The 23,159-nt window shown below is 36.1% G+C and overlaps 1 protein-coding gene across 2 annotated transcripts in view; it reads left to right on the top strand.

Moving 5' to 3' along the window:
* The window catches only part of MED13L (mediator complex subunit 13L), a 272,112-nt gene that overhangs the window by 142,615 nt on the left and 106,338 nt on the right, over positions 1-23,159 (top strand). For both annotated transcript variants that reach the window (XM_054712354.1, XM_054712355.1), the window contains exons 3-4: positions 1,677-1,761; positions 5,671-5,754. In XM_054712354.1, coding sequence (XP_054568329.1) covers positions 1,677-1,761; positions 5,671-5,754 — 169 coding nt within the window. The remainder of the gene's footprint in view (positions 1-1,676; positions 1,762-5,670; positions 5,755-23,159) is intronic.

A 23,159-nucleotide genomic window follows, 5' to 3' on the forward strand; every position in this document is an offset into this window, starting at 1 on the left:
TGGGGGCCGGCTGGTTTGCCCTGAAGGGTGTCCCAGATCAGGGTGGGGGTTTCCTTGGGTCGTGGGGCGGCCTGGGCGAGGGGCCTGTAGTGGTTTGCAGGCTGGCCACACCCCCCGGCGACCCAAGCGGAGGCCCTGGTATCTGGGATTTATCTTCTACAATTGAAACTTTGTAGCCTGGAGTGAAGCCAAGCCTCCTGCTTGCTCCGTGGCAGCAGCCATTTCTGTTGGGATTTATTTATCTTCTATAATTGAAACTTTGTAGCCTTAAGCAGAAGCCTGGGCCGGCCAGGGTATGTGGAAAGCTTGGCTTCCTCCATCGCCGGGGGCAACCCTAGCCTCCTGCTCTCTCTAGCTCCATGGCTGCCACCATTTCTGTTGGGATTTATCTTCTATAATTGAAACTTTGTAGCCTTGAGTGGAGGCCTCGGCCGAACAGGGTGTGCGGAAAGCTTGGCTTCCTCCATCGTCGGGGAAACCCAAGCCTCCTTCCTGCTCTCTCAGTGGCTGCAGCCATCTTGGTTGGGGTTATTTTGCATATCCACTCTTTATTGGCTGGTGGGTGTAGTGGAGTGATGGTTAATTTGCATATCATTCTTTTATTAGCTAGGATATATGGAAAGATGTTAGGAATGCATAGGCAATGTTAATCTGTTTGATTCTCTTGGTGTTAGATTTACTTGTGGCTCAATGTTATATTTCAAAAACAAGTATTATTTCTCCAAATGTCAAACATTCATGCAATTAGGAGTTCAGTGTGGTGAGTGTCTGGGATGCGGGGTGGATGCAGACTAGAGGGGTCAATGTAGAAAAAAGGGGGACATTTGTAATACTTTCAACAATTAAGATTAAAAAAATAAAATCTTTAAGAAATTATGAGTTCAGGAAATAAATTGATGTTATATTAAGATTTGGTTTTCTGACATTCTCCCTAAAATCATGTCCTTAAAATCCTATTCAGATACTGCCTTCAAAACATTTAAAATTCTTATGTAACTCTGACATTATTGGGTATTTTTTCCTTTTGATTTTTCCTGTGAAAATACATATAATATATTCAGTATTCATCCATTTAAATAACTTTAAATGGAACTCTAACAGAATTAGTCTTTTTGACACTATAAAGTAGAAAGATTGATTTGAGAATTACAAACGATTTTAAACTTGGGATAAACAAGTTTTTTAAAAATATATACTTTTATTGATTTCAGAGAGGAAGGGAGAGGGGGAGAGAGAGAGAGAGAGAGAGAGAAAGAGAAACATCAATGATGAGAGAGAATCATTGATCAGCTGCCTCCTGCATGCCCCCTACTAGGGATTGAGCCTGCAACCCTGGCATGTGCCCTTGACTGGAATCGAAACCCGGACCTTTCAGTACGCATGCCATCCCTCTATCCACTGAGTCAAACTGGGTAGGGTGGAATAAGCAGGTTTGAAAGACTTTTATGGGAGAGGGATTGTACCATGCCTATATTTCAAAGACTTTAAAATCTAAACATATATTTTCTTCTGTATTTTGTATTTTATAACTTTGGTTAAGTTCTTCCTTTCTCTATTTAAGTGTGAGAGAGTTTATTTATATTTACTTACTCACTTTGCTTTGGAAAAATGGTTTTAAAGTTTGTTTTTATTTGGATGCCCTGCTTACTGTTTTTTTTTTTTTTTTTTTTTTCCAGTTGTGGAAGAAGGACTCTGGGAAAATGGCCTTTCCTATGAATGTCGGACGCTACTCTTCAAAGCAATCCACAATCTGTTAGAAAGGTAAGAGAAGGAACAGCATCAAGGTGATTTTGAGAAACCCAAGTATAATGCTAGATACTTAGAGGGTTTCCTGTAGTTCTCAAAATGCTTTTATGCACAATTTTATAAAAATAGAATTATATAACTCTCTTGTGTGTTTTTTTATATTGATATAATTTCAAAGTTAGAGAATTTTCAGGTCACAAATAATTCCCATATATCTTCTTACACAGATTCACCAGTTTTTGTTTGCCCAGTTTGCTTGATAATTAATGTGGCTGCTTGTCCTAAACAACCCCCCATCCCTGCCCGTGTGTATGTATTTAAAAATTTTTCCCTGAACCACTTTCGAGTCATTTGCATACCTGAGGTGGTTCTAAGTATTTAGGTGTACATTTCCTAAGAACAAGGATATCCTCTCATATAAGCATAGTACAATTATGAAAATTAAGAAATTTTAACATTGATAAAATGCCATTATCAAATCTGTAGTTCAATTCAGATGTTATCAGTTGTCCCAGTTATGTTCTATATAGCTTAACCCCCGTTCCCCCAAGATCCAATCCATGATCATACATTATATTTGGTTTACATGCCTCTTTAAATCTAGAAGAGTTCCTTAGCCTTTCTTTTCTGTCTTGACATTGTAATTTTGAATTTATTCAGGCCAAATGTTTCATATAAAGTTCCTCAATTTGAGATAGTTTCCTGATGATTATGTTATGCTACTGGGTAGGAATACCATACAAGTGATATTGTATTCTTCTCAGTGTAGGAGGTCCATGATTTCAGTATTCTATTTTTAATATTAATATTGTTGATCACTTGTTTGAGGTGGCATTTTGTAGTTTTCTCCACTGTAAATTAGTAAGTACTTATTAACTATGATCTTTATTTTAAGAGCTCAATAAATGGTTAACTGCTGTTAATATCAGCTGATAGAAGTATTGATACCACTATTTTTAGAATTGGCCATAACATTAAAAGCCAACCTGTTTACCCAGGTAATTTTGGAATCTCATTCTATAATATCCTTTCTATGTGGTCATCTGTTCTTTCCTTGAATACTTCTGGTTATGTGAGCACAGTTTCTCAAAGAAGGGCTTTTCATCTTTAGAGAGCACTCATTGTTAGAAAGTCTTTCTTAAGCTCAGCAAAAATCTGTCTCCCTGTAACTTTTATTTCTTTATCTTAATTCTTTTCTTTGGTGATCATATATAATTCATCCAATTCTACTTCCATGTGGTCCTTATTCTACAACAATTGAGTCCCCCACCTTTTCTTCAGCCTTTCAGGTATTTCTCTAGTCAGTTCCATTCTCTTCATTTTGGTTGCCACTGGCCTACTTTTAAGATATCATGTGTTTCATGAAATATTGCAGTGATCTCTTTTACCAACCATGTTAGGCTCAGTTATGCTTCAGTAACAAAAGACATGAAAGATCTTACCTTTATAACAATTGAGATTTCTTTCTTTTTCTCTTTTTTTAAAACATATTTCTATTGATTTCAGAGAGGAAGGGAGGGGGAAGGAGAGAGACATGGAAATATCAATGAGAGAGAATCATTGATTGTCTTCCTCCTGCATGCTCCCTACTGGGGATGAGTCCACAACCTGTGCATGTGCCCTGACCAGGAATTGAACCCTGACCTCCTCGTTCAAGGGTTGACTCTCAACCACTGAGCCACACTAGCTGGACGAAGTTTATTTCTTGCTCGTGCTGCTGTCCATTGTGAGTTCTTTACTGCAGCACTCTCTTGCAGGCAGGAATCTGCTGATGAGGCAGCCCTTTCAAAGACTTGCTGGGCTGTTTGCAGAGGCAGTGGTAAAATACGTAATAGCTCATCGAAGGCTCTGTTCAAAAATGGGATATGTCATTTCTGCTCACATTTTACTGACCAAGATATTTACCACCGAAGTCAAATGGATGAGAAAGTAAAATCCATTAGTAGGGGGTGCCAAAGTCACATGGCCAAACTTGATGTCAGTGAGAGAAGGCGGGATAGCACACGTTTGGGAAGAGGATACAATCTACCATACATGTCAGTTGAGGTCTTCTCCCTTCTAATAATCTATCCTCCAATCAGGTGCTGGTTATATTATTTAAACACAGATATGTTTCTAAAACACAATTATGGATGTATTTATACATGTTTTTAAAAACTGAGCAATAGTGGCTTCTTTGGGTATTTTCTTCATTTGTGATTTAGAATTTCAATATTTGAATATTTAGGCCTTCCGACTTCTATAATTTTAGATCATGCTTATTTTTTCTTTCTTCTGAGAAAGTAACTGTGTTTCCTATTTTCTTAATGATTGATTATCCCTTTTTGGAAAGATGCCCAGAATAATAAAAGATCATTAATTTGGTTTTTACTTATATAGAATCTCTGCTAATTTGACCTGATTCTCCTTCTCCCTTCCTTCCTAAGTTTTTAGAATAAAACATAAGCTGATTTTGATGGAAAGGTATTATTTCCCCTCAAACATGCAAATCATTGCTTTGCACACAATAGAAGATTACATGGGTCTTTTGAAGCTGTTTTTGCTCTATCCTGTCCATACTTACGTAGGGAGACTTTAATCTGTGGGTATTTGACGTTTCTAAATATAATGGCTCTTCAGGGTAGTCCACTGGTGCTGCTTTCCTAATGGATTGTCAGCATATTCACCCTCGGTAGTTTAAAACACAGCTGTAAAATTGCCTTTGGCTCAGAGCCTCTTGATTCGCCAGAGATGCTGTTTAGAGTGAAGATATTCATTTGGAAAAGTACAGTTAGAAATACATGAAAATTGGAATTATAATTATGATGACATATTTGTAAATTACTAGCTTTTAATGTCCTGTGGTATTGTGATCCAATAGAGGTGATCATCAGAGGGTAAATGAGCATTGTCCTTGGATGTGTTGAGTCAAGGATTTCAAAATGGTAAATATATGGGGTGGGCAAAGTATGTTTGCAGTTGTAATACAACTAAATAATACAATAATTAGTGAATAATAATACAAGAATAAACTGTGTTTTGCATACTTACAACTGTAAACTTACTTTTGCCCACCCCTGTATTCATTAGAGCACAGTGGTAGGTTCAGCCCTAACCCAGGATCAAGCCCCCAACTCAGGCATATGCCCTGACTGGGAATCGAACTGTGACCTCCTGCTCAACCACTGAGCCACGCTAGCCAGGCACTATAACTTCTTGATAACCTAAAGTGCAGTTTGGTTGAGAGTGTGGTAGAGGAAAACTATATTTGGACTTTTTAATCTAAGAAAACTGTCATACTTATAATTTCATAATTTGAGGGACACAAAAGAACCCAAAGTTTGTGGTGGCTCCTTTCTAAGTTTCCTAACTGTCCCATCTGGGAAATGGCTTGTGGAGTTAGGCTGTGGCCGCTGCTGTGGCACCTGTAATCCAATATGTTGTCTGCTCATGGCTTTAGGATTAGAGCTTGGAGCATGCCAACTTTGGAGTCAAGTTGCTTGTGTAGTTAATTATTTAGAGCCATATGGCAACACACACACACACACACACACACACACACACACACACACACACACCACCCTGATATCATTTTCATTTTCAGCAGCTGTGTTTTTTTTCTACGTGAAACAGTGAATTTTGAGCGGTAGTAGGGAACTAGGAATTATTTCTAAAGAGAAATGCTTTCCTAGGACTGTTGATTGAAGAACACTTTATAAATCTTGCAAGTGATCTTGCAAGATAATGTTATACTACCTTACAGAATTTTGTCATATCTTCACAGTAAGGAAATTTTGAAAATCTCAGTGATAAGGAAACATTTTGACAGTTTAATTGCTGATGTTTTTTATTTCCAATGATGTATGCCATTTGTGATTATTGATGCAAAGACTTCCTAATTTATTATTGAAACTATAAAAATAATTTTTGATGTAATTATCATAGGTGCCTAATGGATAAGAACTTCGTTAGGATTGGGAAATGGTTTGTTCGACCGTATGAAAAGGATGAAAAGCCAGTGAACAAAAGGTGAGTGTTTAGAATGCTCGTGGTTTTTTTGGTTGCTTTTGCTTGACTACAACTGTCTTTGGGGAAGAGGTGGGTGGGAGAAGCAGCTTATTTGTTTACTTTCTAATAATGCTAGTAGTTTATATGTACTACAATAGATTTCTGGATCACATTTTATTAAACACTGCATTATAAAATTTCTGTGGAATATTAAAAATTGAACTATAAAGATGATTATCACTATTGCCTATGTGTAAGCTCCTTATTACCACACTATTTAGAATTGAAATATTTTATTTTGTTATTTGTGTTATTCTTTATTTTTCTTCTTTAAAGTATTATATGGCATAACCTTTAAAAATATTCAAATGAATTCAAATGGTGACAATATTTATAGGATTGATGCCCCTTAATCAACACATCCTTGATAATTGTCAAACAAGGACTGTGAATTACTTCTAAACAGTTCTAAACTTTTAACCATCAAAGGCAGTCCTTGATACTAAACAAAATGGAAGCTTAGATTAATCAAACCAGAACCAATAAACAAAACACTCAAAATCAAATATTTACCCACTTACCTCTGAACAAAGGATAGATTTAATTAGAATCATAAGTTGATGGTGATTATTTCATTTCTGAAGAGCGGGGTACACAATCTTTATTCTTTTTTATTTTATTTTTTTACTGCCATACTTGTCCTAAGCTAAGAGTCCCAATTCCTGGCTATATAGGTAAGAGTTCTTGAAGCCTTTTATGGTAGCTCTAAGGTTAGATCTTTTGGGTAGTTTGCCAGAATTTTGGCTGTCAACTCTTGCCTCTTTTGGAACCTTTACTTTCTTAATTTCCTACCAGAGATTCAATTAGCAGGCTTTATGTCTAAAGCTTTGATGAAGTGGTTGTGGAATCTTCTCATTAACCAAATCTGATTTATGAAAATTTGGTTTCTTTTTTCAAATCTGATAAAATAGGGACTGGCTGCTGCCCCCTCCACCCACCCCTGCCCCCCGCCCCAGCATTTCCTCAAATCACCATGAAGTTCCTTGAAATATTTTTCCTCATTTAGTACATTTAAAATTCTTTAGGATTTATTTAAGAAGTATATTTAAATAGAATGTAGTAGTTATTATGTATATCAGAGTTTGTCAGGAAAGGATAATGATACTTTTAGAAAGGTGCCGGTATGTATGGGTGTATAAAAGTGTGATTCTATTTACAGATGCTTTGATTGAGGAAGAGGAATTTTTTCTTTTATTTATTTTGATTTGGTCTGACCAATGCATATGTTATGAGGACATAATTAGTCTTTGCATTTTCCCTCAACTTTCTGAATGGTTAAAGTTGTGGCTTTTAATGTTGGTGAGTCTAAATGGTTAACTGTGGAATTGCTTTAGCACAAGGATCTCTATACCATTCTTAGTATGGCTCACTATGCTTAGTGTGCATCCCCACAGCTGCTCACTAGTGAGTTAACTGAGCCGGTCCTAAATGTGTGATGATGTGACAGCAATTTGAGGGATGAAGAGGAAAAGTAGAAATAAAATAATGATTGAAAAAGGAGTCATTCAAAAATATATATTTTAATTTTTTTTAGTGCTTTCAGAAAGGAAGGGAGAGAGAGAGAGAGAGAGAACCATCAATGCTACCTGCACGCCCCACACTGGGGATCAGGTCGCAATCCAGGCATATGCCCTATCAGGAATTGAACCGTGATCTCCTGGCTCATAGGTCGATGCTCAACCACTGAGCACACCGTCTGGGCAGCAATTTGTATTTTAATAGTTAAAAAATAATGTGTAAAAGTCAAATGTAGTTATGAATCTATTTTATATAGAGTTTATATACCTTCACACTTAATTTAAATCCCAAAAGTCTTCCTAACTTTAGCCAACCAATGGATGTAAATAATTCTGAGCAATGTAATGGAATTATTTTATTATATTTAGATTCTATGCTCATGATTGAATGTGGAATTTTTTTGTAGTGTAGAAATGTTAATTATATTTTTATTGGGATAATATTAATAAAATTGCATAAATTTTAGGTGTACATTACAATTGTTTATCTGTTTACTCTGTTGCATGTTCACCACTGAAAGTCTAGTTTCTGTTATCCTACATTTGGCCCCTTTTATCCATTTTGCCCCCCTCTACTCCCCTAAATGTTAATGATTTTGAAAAAAACATTTTAAAACACATTAACAGTTAGAAAAATTTAAAACCGAAGATTGAATTTGAACAGTTGGCATTTGCTGTTATAAAACTTTATTAAGTGTAACTACTTTTCCACTTTTATTTGCTGAGTGCTAATAGAGCTTCTTGGTGGATGTTGACAGAAGATCTCAGTGGTTAAGTCATTTTAGGTGGATAGAGTGACACTGTGGAGAAGGACATTTAGAAGGATAAGATTTGGGATCACATTCCGTACCTTTCTTTACAAATTATTTGCCTTTGGATAAGGTGTTTAGTTTTTCCTGGGCTGAACATTTGTTTTTTGCTGTTATCGAGTAGCAGTTACTGTCTTAGAGGAGAATTTGCTGCCCAGTGCTAAACAAATTGTATGCACAAATTATTATTTTTAGGAATACTCTTATTTGATGCCATTAGGTACAAATAAAAGGAATATATTTTAAGGAATAGTACTCTATAAAGTATAGTAATACTAACATTTAATTTTGTTCAATAGGTTAAAAATATGATTGAAAACATGACATTTATGTAGCTAAAATAATTCTAATAGTGGGAAGAAATGAATATATTGATGAACAGGGTTCCCCTGTTGGATTAATAGCATATAATTTCTTGAGCTATAAATTCCATATTGATAGCAAAACTAAATCATTTACTGTGGACTATAAAATAGAGTTCTCAATGTTTGATATGAGATAATGCTCAGGATAGTTTTAGAAAAATTATTAAATATATGTGTATGTATAATAAATTTGACCAGGCAGGTCCAAGAAGATAAAATAAATATATTCATGGCATTTTTTCTCGGTAGTGACATGTGTTTGGTTATTCATATCCTTGGGAATGTAATAAGTAGGAAAGAAAACTTTGGCTTTGTCCTGAAGAGTTATGACAACTAACATCAAACATTAAAAAATTATGGTTTCGAAAGTATGTTGAACTTGAAAAAGCCTTTAACTAGCTGCTTAAAAACAAATCAGTGGAAATAAATATTTTAAAAATGATTTAGAAATTATTCCAATCGTAGAATCTCTTTCTTTTAGAGAGCTATTCATTTTCTAATTTAGTCTTAATTCCAGCCCACATTTGATTATTGCAATTTTCAGGCTATTAATTTTAGTCTTTGAATGCCATTTTTAGCAAAATAGTTGATTGCCTCCAATGACAGTTTGCACCTTTGATCTTTTCTAGGAATCAGGTTTATAGTACTTGGGCTAATACAAATATTGGTAAACACAAATAACCAACTTGCTAGTGCATTTTCTGGATTAGCTGTCTCTTCTTCCTTTGCAAACCTGCCCTGCTCTTAGATGATAGTTCAAATAGCCTCATAATTTTCAAATATTCTAATTACTTTTTTTATGTCATGCACCTCACTGGGGATCGAGCCCGAAACCCAGGCATGTACCCGACGGGGAATTGAACGGTGACCTCCTGGCTCATAGGCTGAGGCTCAACCACTGAGCTGTGCCAGCCAAGCCACTGCTCACTCTTCTACCCATCCTCCTCTTTCCTTTTTCTCTCCTTGTTATAGGCCAGTCATATGTATTTCCTTCTAGAGCTGTAAAGATGAAAAGGCAGGGAAAGGGATCTCTTATCTAGAGGTTAAGCAGACATGTAAACAGATACTTACAGTGTGAAAGGTAAAGGGAATCTTCTCCCAATGTTCAGAAAAATAAGATCACTAGTGATCATTTTTTTTCAGTTTTTCTCATAAATTTACTTGGTACATGTGGTGCTTTGTGCCACTTATCTGTGAACAAGAGCTAGCTGATGGGAAATCCATAAAAGAATATTAATGGGACAATTTGGATTTATCTCATCATGTGTCATAGTTTTGCAGCTTCTTTTTTTCATGGGTCTATAAAATATGTAGTCATTTTCTGCTAGTTTATCTGATGAAAGATATATAAAAATACTATGTATTTTGTCACTTGAATATACTTGAGAATTGTGTGAAAAGTGAGAAGAGAGATGAGGTTCAAGTCTTGGAGAGCATTAGCATTTACAGGATGGCTAGAAAAGAGGAACATATAAAGGAGACTAAGAAAGGTCAATGAGATGAGAACAAGGAGTATTGGTGTCACCAAACCCAGGGTTTTTAAAGTTTCAAGATTAATCAGCTGTGACTGCCATGGAGGCCTTGTAAAATCCAGTTTAAGAAGACTAGATTAGGCAATTATATAGACTTGGTGAACATAACTAGCAGTTTCAGTGGAGTGGTGAAGTTCAGGTAGTAAACTTTCAGTGTGAGTGGAAGATAAAGATACTGATTGTGGGGTTCTTGCTATATTTGTAACAAGTAGCCGCAAGGTGAAAACTGTTGCATCTGGGAAGGGAGGAGATAAACATTTAATAAGAGCCCATGATGAAACTAACTGATACTGTCTATGGTTTTTTTGTTTTGTTTTAAATATATTTTTATTGATTTCAGAAAGGAAGGGAGAGGGGGAGAGGGATAGAAACATCAATGATGAGAGAGAATCATTGATGGGCTGCCTTATGCACAGCCCTCAGTGGGGATCGAGCCCACAACCTGGGCATATGCCCTTGACCGGAATTGAACCTGGAATCCTTCAGTCCGCAGGCCAATACTCTATCTATCCACTGAGCCTAACCGGCTAGGGCCTGTCTGTGGTGTTTAAGTATGTTTCATGTACGAGGCACTGTGCTCTGTATTTTCACAAACATTATGCATAGAAAAAAATGTTAAATTGAAAGATCCGCCCTGGCCGGTGTGGCTCAGTGGATAGAGCGTCAGCCTGCGGACTGAAGGGTCCCAGGTTCGATTCCGGTCAAGGGCATGTACCTTGGTTGCGGGCACATCCCCAGTAGGGGGTGTGCAGGAGGCAGCTAATCGATGTTTCTCTCTCATCGATGTTTCTAACTCTCTATCCCTCTCCCTTCCTCTCTGTAAAAATTCAATAAAATATATTAAAAAAAAAAAAAGAAAGATCCGTTGACTCAGAGGTGATGATAGTTAAAAAATTGAATGCTTTCCAGGTAGTTTTGTAACTTTTTTCTTTTATTTTTTTCTTAATAACCAGAGATTATCATCATTAGTTTTAATCATGTTTTATGAGTTCATAAAAGTAAGTTAATACAGGACACTGCAGGCAAGGCCTCCTTTTTCTTCTCCAATTCTTACAAGCACATCGTGCTAAACACACACAGTGAAAACTCAATAAAATCCTTGTTAGTACATTTCAAACCTGAAGATTATTCAATTGAGGGATAGCACTGGCACATTGGAACATGGCTCAGTGTATGAAGTACAATACAGGGTATGTTCTATAGATGCCACAGGGCAAAGAATTCTGTGTTTGTGCTTTGCTTTTCTGTAAACTACACTTTCCAAGTTTCAGAGCTTTTTTAATTCTGCTGAGTACATCATGGAGAAGCCTTCAGTTGTGACACTGACAGCTTGTATTTTTTATCTCTTCTAAGGAAGAATGCAGTACATCCTGTAACTCCTTTGAACAAATCAGGTATTTTCAGAAACAAATGAAGTTACTGAGGAGCCAACTTGGAGCTGAGGCTAGGGTGACACCAGATAGGATAAGGCAGATGAGCACATAGAAGTATTTAGGATTGTACTAGTAAATCTTGCATTTAGGAATTAGAACTTGTTGTACATGTGACTTTTTCAAGAAAGTGATGCACATACACATTATTACACAGATTACTGATGAGCCAGAATCTGCCATCCACTAGGCTGCTTCTTTGGAAATAAATGACTGAAGTTTAGGACTTTATTATAATTCCTATCCTAATCGAGTTCTTACTGTGCTTAGTCACAGCAGTCTACTCACTATTCTTATGTTTCTGTTCCTGTGATTTTTGTTTTCTAAACTGAGGAGAATAATAATAAAGGTAATAATGATGTCTACTTTATATAGGTTGTAAGTGGCTGAATGAATGACTAGACAAATTATTTAAAGCCTGTTCCAAACATTTCTTTCTAGTTCCATGACATTTTATATACTTTATATACTAGTCACTATATTATGAATGAAACTGATAAACTTTTCAAAATTAAGTGATCATAAGTCAGGAATAGCATTGTGCACAATTTTATTTTTACTCCTTCAGATAATTTGCTATTGTATTTATTTTTAAATCTTACTAGAGGCACGGTGCACGAATTCATGCACCAATGGGTTCCCTCGGCCTGGCCTGCGGGATTGGGCCAAAACCAGCTCTCTGACATCCCCCAAGGGGTTCCAGATTGCGAGAGGGCGCAAGCCAGGCCGAGGGACCCCACTGGTGCACGATTGGGGCTGGGGAGGGACGCAGGAGGTTGGCCAGCCGGGGAGGGACCATAGGAGGGCTCCAGGGCATGTCCAGCCCATCTCACTCAGTCCCGATCGGCTGGACCCCAGCAGCAAGCTAACCTACTAGTCGGAGCATCTGCCCCTGGTAGTCAGTGCATGTCATAGCGACTGGTCGACCAGTCGACTGCCTCCTGGTGGTCAGTACACATCATAACGAGCAGTTGAGCGGCCTTAGCATACCATTAGCATATTACCCTTTGATTGGTTGAATGGACCACCAGACACTTAGCATATTAGGCTTTTATTATATAGGATGTTTTCTCTAAACTATGCATTAATAGAAGATGGTGAAATTTCCATAAAATTCACCATTTTTGTACCAAGTATTTTCATAGATTTGATTTTGGTCTTAGATACATATGATGTTATAAAGAGGTTCCTTTGACTATTAAGGTTCACATCAAGTGTGATAGTCTATTTTTGATATTTCATGTATTAAAGAGAGCTCTAAATAGTGTTAGACCAAGTATCTTTAGTAGTAAGATGAGATAGCTACTCTGTGTAATAAAGGAGATAGCATATGTGAAAAGTGATCCAGACAGAAATGGATCCAGTATTCACATTTGTCAGATGAAAAAAGAAGGAAGCTGCTTACAAACCACTAACACTTCAAGAATTTTCTTCTTTTTTTTTTTTTTTTTTGGATGGGCATCATTCAACACATCTAGAAACATATTTCTGCACTTATTTGTGTTTTTCCCTACCCATTCCTCATAAGAGCATCAGAAAGGGGGGATGTTTTTCCTATTCTTTTAACTTCTTAAACACAGTTATCACTTCTATAGCTTAAAGTGAGAATGGTCTAGATAAGAATGCTTGACATGAAATAAAAATATATAGAAGAAATAAGTGGAAGGTTGAGGGTAAAATGAATTATCTATACTTTTAGTTTACTGGGATTAAAAGGTGCTAATTGTACAAATATATCCATTTGTTTCTTTGTTCTTAGTTTAATAAAAAATACAAAAATGTTTTTTTGAAGGAATTTAATTTAATACTACTTATTCACTTTTTAAAACTTTCATTAATAATGCTTTTTTGGAGAATGTGTTCATAAATCATCCCAAACATTATAAAGAATGAACAATAGAGTGCATTTTTCTGATTACAAAAGGCTTAATATATTTATTATAAATTGGAAAATGCTTAAAACCAAATAAAATTACGAGACAGTATAATTTTATTCTAGCACATATATATGTCCTTTATTTGAACTCGAGAGTACTAGGTGTACCAGTTAATAATGCGGATTTTTTTCAATAGATGGAGTTACACATATGTTGATATGTATGCGATATGATATGTATGCTATTTTGTTGTATTGACAACAAGCTTAAAAACTTCATATGTCAAATTTGCTGAACGTGTTAGCATCATAGATGTTTTTACGCTTAAAAATGTTGAATTTTGTGCCAAAAAAGAGCATTTGCGGGAATTTTTAATTCATTATTTTGAAGAAAAGTGCTGCTGAAAGTTATCGTATACTTCGGAAAGCTTATGGTGAACATGTTCCATCTCAAGATACTTGTGAACGCTGGCTTAAACGCTTTAAAAGTGATGATTTCGATGTGAAGACAAAGAATGTCCAGGTCAACCAAAAAAGTTTGAAGACCAACAATTACAAGCATTATTGGATGAAGATGCATGTCAAACTCAAAAACAACTTGCAGAAAGATTAAACGTTGCTCAGCCAACAATTTCCGATCATTTACAAGCAATGGGAAAGATTTTAAAGGAAGGAAAATGGGTGCCACATCAACTGAACGAAAGGTAAATGGAAAACCAAAAAGTCATCAGTAAAATGTTGCTTCAATGGCACGAAAGAAAGTCTTTTTTGCATCAAATTGTGACTGGCGATGAAAAGTGGATTTGTTTTAAGAATCTCAAATGCACAAAATCATGGGTTGATCCAGGTCAACCATCAACATCAACTGCAAGGCCAAATCGCTTTGGAAAGAAGACAGTGTTCTGCGTTTGGTGGGATCAGGAAGGTGTGGTTGTATTATGAGCTTCTAAAACCAGGTGAAACAATTAATACTGATCACTACCGACAACAAATAATCAATTTGAACCATGCTTTGATCGTGAAACGACCAGAATGTGCCAGAAGACAGGCAAAGTAATTTTGCTTCATGATGACACACCATCACATACTTCAAAACAAGTTAAAGACAAGTTAAAAGATCTTGCCTGGGAAGTATTAACCCACCCGCTGTATTCACCAGACCTTGCTCCTTCAGATTACCATTTGTCCCGATTGATGGCACACACACTTTCTGAGCAGCACTTCAAAACGTACGAAGAAATGGAAAATTGGGTCTCTGAATGGTTTGCCTCAAAACAAGCAAAGTTCTATTGGGACGGTATGCACAAATTACCTGAAAGATGGGGGAAATGTGTAGCTAGCGATGGACATTACTTTGAATAAAGTACTTTTGATGTTTCTCTTGAAATTATCATGTTTTCTTTGATTACAAATCCGCATTATTAACTGTTACACATAGTATATATGAAGTCTTTTTGATCCTTTATGTATTCCTATATATCCACAGTGCTTGATGGTGAGTTAGTGAAATCTTTAAAAATTTAGCTCTTTAAAATTGTTATTCCTAGATACACTGGAAAAGGACAACTTCAGTATACTAAAGTATAATTTACAACAAGATAAAATTGGGACTCTGATGCAAATATAAAATGAACAAATGCCAAACATTTTAGTCAACTCATTAATTAGTGAAGGAACAGGTGAGATGTAAAAACCAGGTTAGAGAGCATTTGAGCAGCTAGATTTTATAGAAAATTAATAGGTGTTTGTGCACCTATAATGTAGTAGCTATTTGAACAAATAATTCATATAAATTCATTATTTTTTAAAAATTTATTTTAGAGGAGGGGAGGGGGACAGAAACATTAATGTGTGAGAGAAAAACATCAGTCAACTGCTTTCTACTTGGCCCTGACTGGGGATCGAACCCACAGCCTGGGTATATGTCCTGAGAGGGAATCGAACCCCCCACCTTTTGATGTACATGTCACCTCTCCAACCACCTGAGGCATAACAGCCAGAGAAAATTTATTTTAGTCTTAAATAGCCACAGTTGCTTATTAATTAGGACATGCATGCCTGCTGGGTACTGTACAACGTCTCAAATCTTGGAATCAGATTGGACACCTCTACTTTTATTTCCTGTCCATATAGATTTTACTTTATATCACAACTCTGAAAATCCAGTTTCACAAAGACTTGACTTGATTGAAGGGAATATAGCACAGTTTAATGTTGACATTGTAGTACCTTGAGCTAGTAGTTTGCATAGTCTCTGACAAATGCTGTTTTCTTTTCTTTTTTTTTTTCTTTTTTTTTTTTTTTTCAGAGAGGAAGGAAGAGGGAGAGAGAGATAGAAACATCTATCTCTGAGAGAGAATCATGGATGAGAAAGAATAGGATGCTCTATGGTACTGAGATCCTGAGAAAGCTGTTTTCTTTACCCCGAAATTAAAAATATCCCACCACACCCTTGTGAATTTGCTGCAGTGTTCTGGGGTGCTATGGTCACAGTGGGTAAAGGAGGCAGTAGGTAATTCTTGGATGGGCATTTCTCCTGCATAACGTTGAAAGGATAAGTTGTCTTATTTCAAAGTTTTGAGTAAAAAGTTTTACAAGTACTCTAGGGAGCCTCTAATTAGAATTATTAAATTTCTCTCCTTAAACTGCCTGCTGGATGGTGGTGGTGTTATTGATGTCCAGGTAGACTCTACTCTATCCAAATCCTGCCAAGCCTATAGGCTGTTCTGTAAGCCAGTTAATCATTCTGATGCATTAGAGCTATAGTATAGTGGATTCTCAAACTTTTTGTTCTCAAAACACCTAGAAACCTTACTGAGCACTCAAGAGAGCTTTTATTTATGTGGATTAAACTTATCAATATTTACTCCAAAGAGCTAAAACTGAAAAAAACTAAAAATAGCAATAATAAACCCATTTCATGTTAAAGCAAATAGCCCATTTTTAACTAACAGAACAATTCTCTAAAAGAGAAAAATATTTAGTCAGAAGAGTAACAGTTTTTTCAAATCTCTTTAATGTCTGGCTTAAGGGAAAACAGCTGTATCGTGTGTCTGCTCCTGCATGTAGTCTGTTGTGACATCACACATCATGTAGCCTCTGGAAAACTCCATTATGTACTTGGGGGAAAAATCAGATGAAAAAGATGAATAATGTCTTTATGTTATTCTGAAAATAGTTTTGACTGCTGCCTGCTCAGAGTGGAGCTTTACATTCTTAATGCTTACAAAGAATTTCAATGTAGACGGGGTCTGTCTGCATTCTCCTATTAGGCAGGGGCAGATAAACTTTTGTAAAGGGCCAGATAGTGAATATTCTCAGCTTTGCAGGGTATATGGTCTCTGCCAAAACCAGTCAAGTTTGACATTCTACTGCGAAAGCAACCATAGACATTATGCAAGCAAATGGGCATAACTTGCCCCAATAAAACTTTACAAAAAATAATTGGCCCTGGCCTCTGCCCTTAAGAGGGAAATTGCTGTTCAGATAAGTTAAATGATTAGCTGAGAGTCATACAGCTAGAAAGTGGAGGATTCAATTCCATGTGTTTCTAGTTTCGCAACCACTATCTTTCTCATTTCTTCATCTGTCTTCACTAAAATGGTTAATGATTACAAATTTAATGTAGATGGGATTATTCATTATTTGTTATAGATGACTTTTTAGGATAAAAATGTATCTAAGTTTAACGTTGTATAGGGGCTAGGATATATACTCTTCCCTAGTTACCCAATCAATGATTGGATAAGGGTCTTTATCACAATGAATCATGCACCATGGAACATTTTAATTCTTGTGTTAATCACTAAAATGCACATATCTAAAAATGTTTTCAACAGACAAACTCTCTAAGTAATTGTTTTATTCTATTTAAAATATTTGGAGGGGTAAATATATGTATACAGGATACAGTTTAAATGGCACAAAATGGGTAGGTGAAAAAGTAAGTCTCTTCCCCACTCACTTCCCAGTCAGCCAATTTCTTAGTGTTAATTCCTATTACCAGTTTCCTTTTATCTTTCCAGAGACCAGTTTATGCAGATATACACCAGCATGCATCTATACATTTCTCTTTCATACAGATAGTATATCTGTATAACTTAGTATACATACTCTACCCATTGTTCCATGGCTTTATTTTACTTACTAGATAGATAGTGATGATATGTTGAAGATCAATCCCAAGTATATGCATATAGAACTATTAAATGTTTGAAAGAAAAATATGCTTTATATTCACTCTGAATATTTGTTTTATCAGACTTAGTAATTTTAGAATTTGTTTTGTTATTTACATTTCATGAGTATCTTTTCTAACAGTTTTTTAAAATGATCTTGCTTTAGTATTTGGTGCACATGAGTAATATAACTTGACAAAGTTCTGTCAAATAATTTAGTATGATTAGGAAAGAAAGACATGAAGCAATAAATAATAAGCACTGAATGTGAAAATTGGGAGATCTTGGTGTGGTTTTGTTCTAGTGAAGAGCAGAGATTCATGAAGTTAAATGGGTTTTGGCAACTCTAAGGTTTGGATGGCTTGGGTTAGAATCAACGTGAGGGAAACAGCATAACAAAGACATCACCATGGTTTCTCTTAAGGAAAGATTTGGTTGAGTAGAGAGGAAAGTGAATGCTTAGCAGCAATGGAAGACAAAAAGAGATAATGTCTAACAGAACTCCTTGAGTGATCCAGAGAGTTATAAAGAAATTCTTTTTATTTTTTTTCCTCTCTCCCGTGAGTCCAAGATATTAAAAGATGATGAATTGCTTTGTAGGATTTGTGTATGACTGAAGTCATATGCTTGTACTCTGAATTGCCTACAGACTGTCCGGGTGTTCATTTATGGTGGAGAGCTGCTGTGAGTGAACTTTGTCCCTAGGCATTATACTGCTGTATGCCATAATGATAGGTTATTGATGTTTTTGTTTAGGTATTTTGGTGAATGAATGTGGCAAAGAATATACTCTTTGGGGTCCATATAACATCTATAAGCTTAGAACCATGATAAAGTTCTAAAGTCTTGAAGCTTAGATGAATGTGATAGACTTACATTGTTCTAGCAATGACTAACAAATCAGAATAGTTGCTTGTTAGAATTTAAGAATTGCAAAATTCCACAGCCAGAGATAAGTATTGTCTTGAGAGTTAAAGATTATTTTTTAAAAGCTTAAAAATAAAAAAAAAACCTCAGAAAAACAAAAGCTGCTTTTGAGGGCTCAATCCAAACTCGCCACTATATTATGGCAACATGTATAACTTTTCTCTATTGCTTTTGACTCCTTGCTTCTGGAGTTTTGGGACTGTTTTTAGTTAGTGCCTTTTGTATTGTCTTACTTGATCTTCTGCCAAGAATTTAAGCATTTACTGTCTATAGGCTCCTATCTCTCATGCTAATTTATTTAAAGCTGGAGTATAGTGTACATTATTGCACTTGAGAAGCACCTAAACCCTATTACAGCATTAAACAAAATTTCTTTATAGTGCTCACTGGTGCTGCTATAGCCTCTCTTGCCTCTATATATGTGTTTAATCAGTTGGCGTCTACTTCAAACTTGAAGGGAAGGCACCAGCAGAAAGGCAGTCCTGCTTCCTGGAGTCCACAGTACAGGCTTAGATATAGGCTGACGGATAAATCGAAATGGTCCAGTGAAAAGCAACCAGTTTAGGGACACTCAGCAACACAACTTCAAGTTGGAAGGAAGGGAGCTCATTTTTTTTGTGTGGGGGGAGCTAATATTTTTAACTCAAGAATAACATTTGTTGAGATACTATGCTAACTGCTTTACATAAATTATTTCTAGTCTTCACTACATACTTGGGGCTTTGTGTTATTTTCTTTGGTTTTACAGATTCGAAAATGGAGACCTAGACAGTTTGAGTAACAAGAGTTAGAAAGTGCTAGAGCCAAGAACGTATTTTCTAGAAGGGCAGGACCTTTATGCATACTGCTTGTTAGGTACTTTGTGTCTTACTATTCCTCACAGCAGCCCTGTGAAATTAGTGGTAGTAGTAGTAGTACTAATTTTAGTAAAGGAATTGAGATACACCGAGATAAGTAACTTGCCCTAGGTCACACTGCTACTGCGGGCAGAGCTAGATTGAGTTGTTTCCGAGGTTCTTGCCCTTATTCTCAAAAAATGAAAAAGTCAGAGAAGGGTAAATTGTAGAGGCTTAATGTTAAGTGAAATAATAAAGAACAAACAAATAAACAGGATGATTCACTTTTTTAAATAACTTCATTGATTTTAGAGAGGAAGGGAGAGGAAGAGAGAGATAGAAACATCAGTGATGTAAGAGAATCATTGATCGGCTGCTTCCTGCATAATCCCCTAGTGAGGATGGAGCCCATAACCTGGGTATGTGCCCTTGACCGGAATCGAACCTGGTACCCTTCAGTCCGCAGGCCGGCACTCTATCCACTGAGCCAAACAGGCTAGGGCAAGGATGACGCACTTTTTAGCTTCTAGGCTAGAAAATCTAACTGCAAATAATGGAAAAAACTCTTTGTGAAGACCAGTAGTGTATGAGCCTTGCTGGCACAATGAAACCCCAACTAGGATATTTAAATGCATATTTAGAAGGAAGAAAGAGGTTTCCATCCGTGCACATTCCCTCCATTAATAGGCAATGGTCTTGGCACTTGCCCTAAGGGGCTAAGCTGGAAGTTGCTCTGTCAATGGTTCCCTTGTGGTAGTCACATGGTTTGCATTTCCCCTAGAGCTGTCTAGCATGAAATCGTGTAGTCAGGTATCTCAGATCAGTTTGAATCTGTGGGTCAAAGGAATAGAGATCAGGGGTAGAGAGAGGTGAGGTTTTCAGTCTGCCTTTTGAAGGTGTACCTAAAAAAATCAGTGACTGGTGCTTATTAGTAAATTAAAAGACACAATTTATTTGTGGCATTTAACCAAACTTAGAATTATGAAGGGGAAAAAATGTTGTTTTCCTTTCTTTTATTCATTTTATTTTTTAGGTGATGTGTAAGAAAAAGAGCATTCTTTTAAAGCTCAAAAATCGGTCATACTTTATTAAATGCTTAGGAAGACATTGAGTTTTAATATTTAACAATATCTTCAAGATATGTGATATAATAGAGAGATAAATATTAATAATAAATTATGAGAAAATTGCTTTGATAACCACATGACCCTGTTATTGACCACTTAAGGCTGGGAAGAAAAACACAGTAGCAAACTTTGTTTTTCTCTGATGTAGGATAAATATTAAGCTACAAAGAATAATTTCAGGCATTCAGATCCATCATTAGAGAGATCAATAATTGAGTTAGTATTTAGAGACAGGAAGTATGACCCATTAATCAGTTAAGAAGCAGAAGATAATATCCTACTCCCATCAGAGTTGTAATTTATGTGATTGAGAATAATTTTTATTTAATCACTTTACTGACATATGTTTGGAAAGCATTCTAATAAAACTTTCAGGTCAGGGTCTGAATATATAGGGTGTTCCCAAAAAACGTATACACACTTGGAATGAATATCAAGTTAGTGTTTATTACCATACAGTTTATTTTCAAAATTTAAAAGAATCTACAGAAATGAATAATTTTTTTGTCAATGCCTGTTTTCAAATTGATGACCATTCTGGTCCAGACACTACTGATAATGCAAAGCAGTGGAATCTCAAGCATCAAGAACCATGTCATTTGGTATTTGTGTGCCCTCAATTCATCGACTGTTGCCGGTTTTGTACCATAAACTTTTATCTTTTATGTATCCCCATAAAAAAAAGTCTAGTGGATAATTTTTTGTTGTTGTTGTTCAAAGCTTAGTCTGGCTTTTGTACTAAAGAAACCATGAGCTAATACTCAGAACACAGCAGATACTTGGATATTTGGATTACAATAATTTAAACTAATTCTTCACCACAGTTCATCAAGAAAATGGGGGTGGGAAGGGTTTGGCCAGGTCATTTTTAATGATTTTTTCACAACAAAGGTCTATGATTTTAGTTTTATTCTGTCCTCAGGGAATCAAGCTGTTTCTTTAGACTCAAAAGCAGTTGTGTTCAGAGACTAGTCCTGACTACATTTCCCAGCAGGCATGAGTCTGCTTGTTTTCTGCAGGGTTTGCTGCACTCTAGTGCCAGGTTTCCTAGTCATCCTTTTCCTTCAGTTTCTGGTTCCAATTAAAAGGAAAGTTTACAAATGTGGAAAGTTGCAAAATGGAGTCAGGATTGGTTAGGCAACATCCAGTGTGAATAAAAATCTAATCCCACACATTTCAGATCAGATCCCAGCTTTGATTAGCATACTTTGGTGAGCTAATTTATAAGCCAGGAGTGCCTCTCACACCAGGGGGGATGGCTGGAAATGGGGCATGAAGTTTGGAGCAGAAAGCTGACTGGAATTTAAGTGGTGGTGCTGGTGGTGGTGTAGTGTGAGGGGTACAGAACATGGCCCATGTAAAATAACGTTCACTAATCAAGACTCGGCAGGAATCTATCTACTCCTTACCTTGACATAGTACAATCTAATGTAGTGTGCTAATCAGCCTGGGAACCCAGACGTATGTGAAGTTTATGGGAACTCTAGGTTTTATAAAATTCAGCTAAATAATTCTTGCTTTGTTTCTTCACTATTAATGAAATATGATGAAAATATTTTTAGTGCTTAAACACTGCAATAAAAAGGGCATAAAGGGCCATTAATAGTATCTGCAGAATGACAGACCTGCTTATTCTTCAAATAGCAAATCAGCAACTTGCTTAGAAACCCATTTGAGCATATAATAAAAACCCACGCTAGCTTGATTAACATTAAATCAAATAAGGTGTAGTAACTGAAAATTTTTGCAAGTTAAATTTCCTGAGGTGGAGGGAGTCACTTCCCAGAACTGATGTGACTACTGAATTACCACAGTATAAGAGCGCTTTTACTAAATTGATTTGTGAGCTCACTGATTTGATTAACAGATTCAAAATGACAAAAGATACTTAAGAGTATCATTTTAAACATTAAGTATTTTGCTAGTTTAGAAAATTGAAAGGTGCATAAAGAGTCTTATTTGCCCTGTAAATTAGAACAAAATGAAATCATATTAAATAGTCTTTAAGTTTACTTATGGTAGAAACCCCAGAAAGATTTCACAAGACTGTCAGGTTATAGAGGAGGGGAGAAGGGCAATTTACTTAACTACTTTTTATCATTATTTTCCTTGCTTTTTAAAAAAATATATTTTTATTGATTTCAGAGAGGAAGGGAGAGGAAGAGAGAGAGAGAAAGATCAATGATGAGAGAGAATCATTGATCGGCTGCCTCCTGCATACCCCACACTGGGGATCGGGCCCGCAACCCAGTCATGTTTCCTGACCAAGAATCAAACTGTGACTTCCTGATTCATAGCGTGATGCTCTACCACTGAGCCATGCTGGCTCGGCTTCCTTGGTTTTTAGTAATTTTGCCATTGGCCCTTGGCTATTGATGTTAATATACTAAAAATGTAAATGCCTTCCAAATAGGAATTTATCTAAATAGTTTTGGTTTTGTCTGAAAGTTTGTTTTGTTCTTCTACATTTAGAAGAACAGAAGTTACTTTTTTGTTCCTATTTGTTAGCATATCTGGAACCAAGCTAAAACATGTTATACTTGAGTGGTATCAATTGAGTGAATTGGCTTTATCTGTGCTATGGAAGAGAATGAATTTTAATTCCAAAGTTTGTCATTAATTAGTAATCAGTTTCTAAACATATGACTCTCATTTTATCAAAATGTGTTTAAATTGTTTTTTAGAAATGTTTTATTTGAATTCAGTCAATCATGTTTATGAACTGGACTTAGTTTTCATTAAGCATAAGAAGTGGAGAAAGCATTCATT

The sequence above is a fragment of the Eptesicus fuscus genome, chromosome 23 (assembly GCF_027574615.1).
Source record: "Eptesicus fuscus isolate TK198812 chromosome 23, DD_ASM_mEF_20220401, whole genome shotgun sequence".
NCBI lineage: Eukaryota > Metazoa > Chordata > Mammalia > Chiroptera > Vespertilionidae > Eptesicus > Eptesicus fuscus.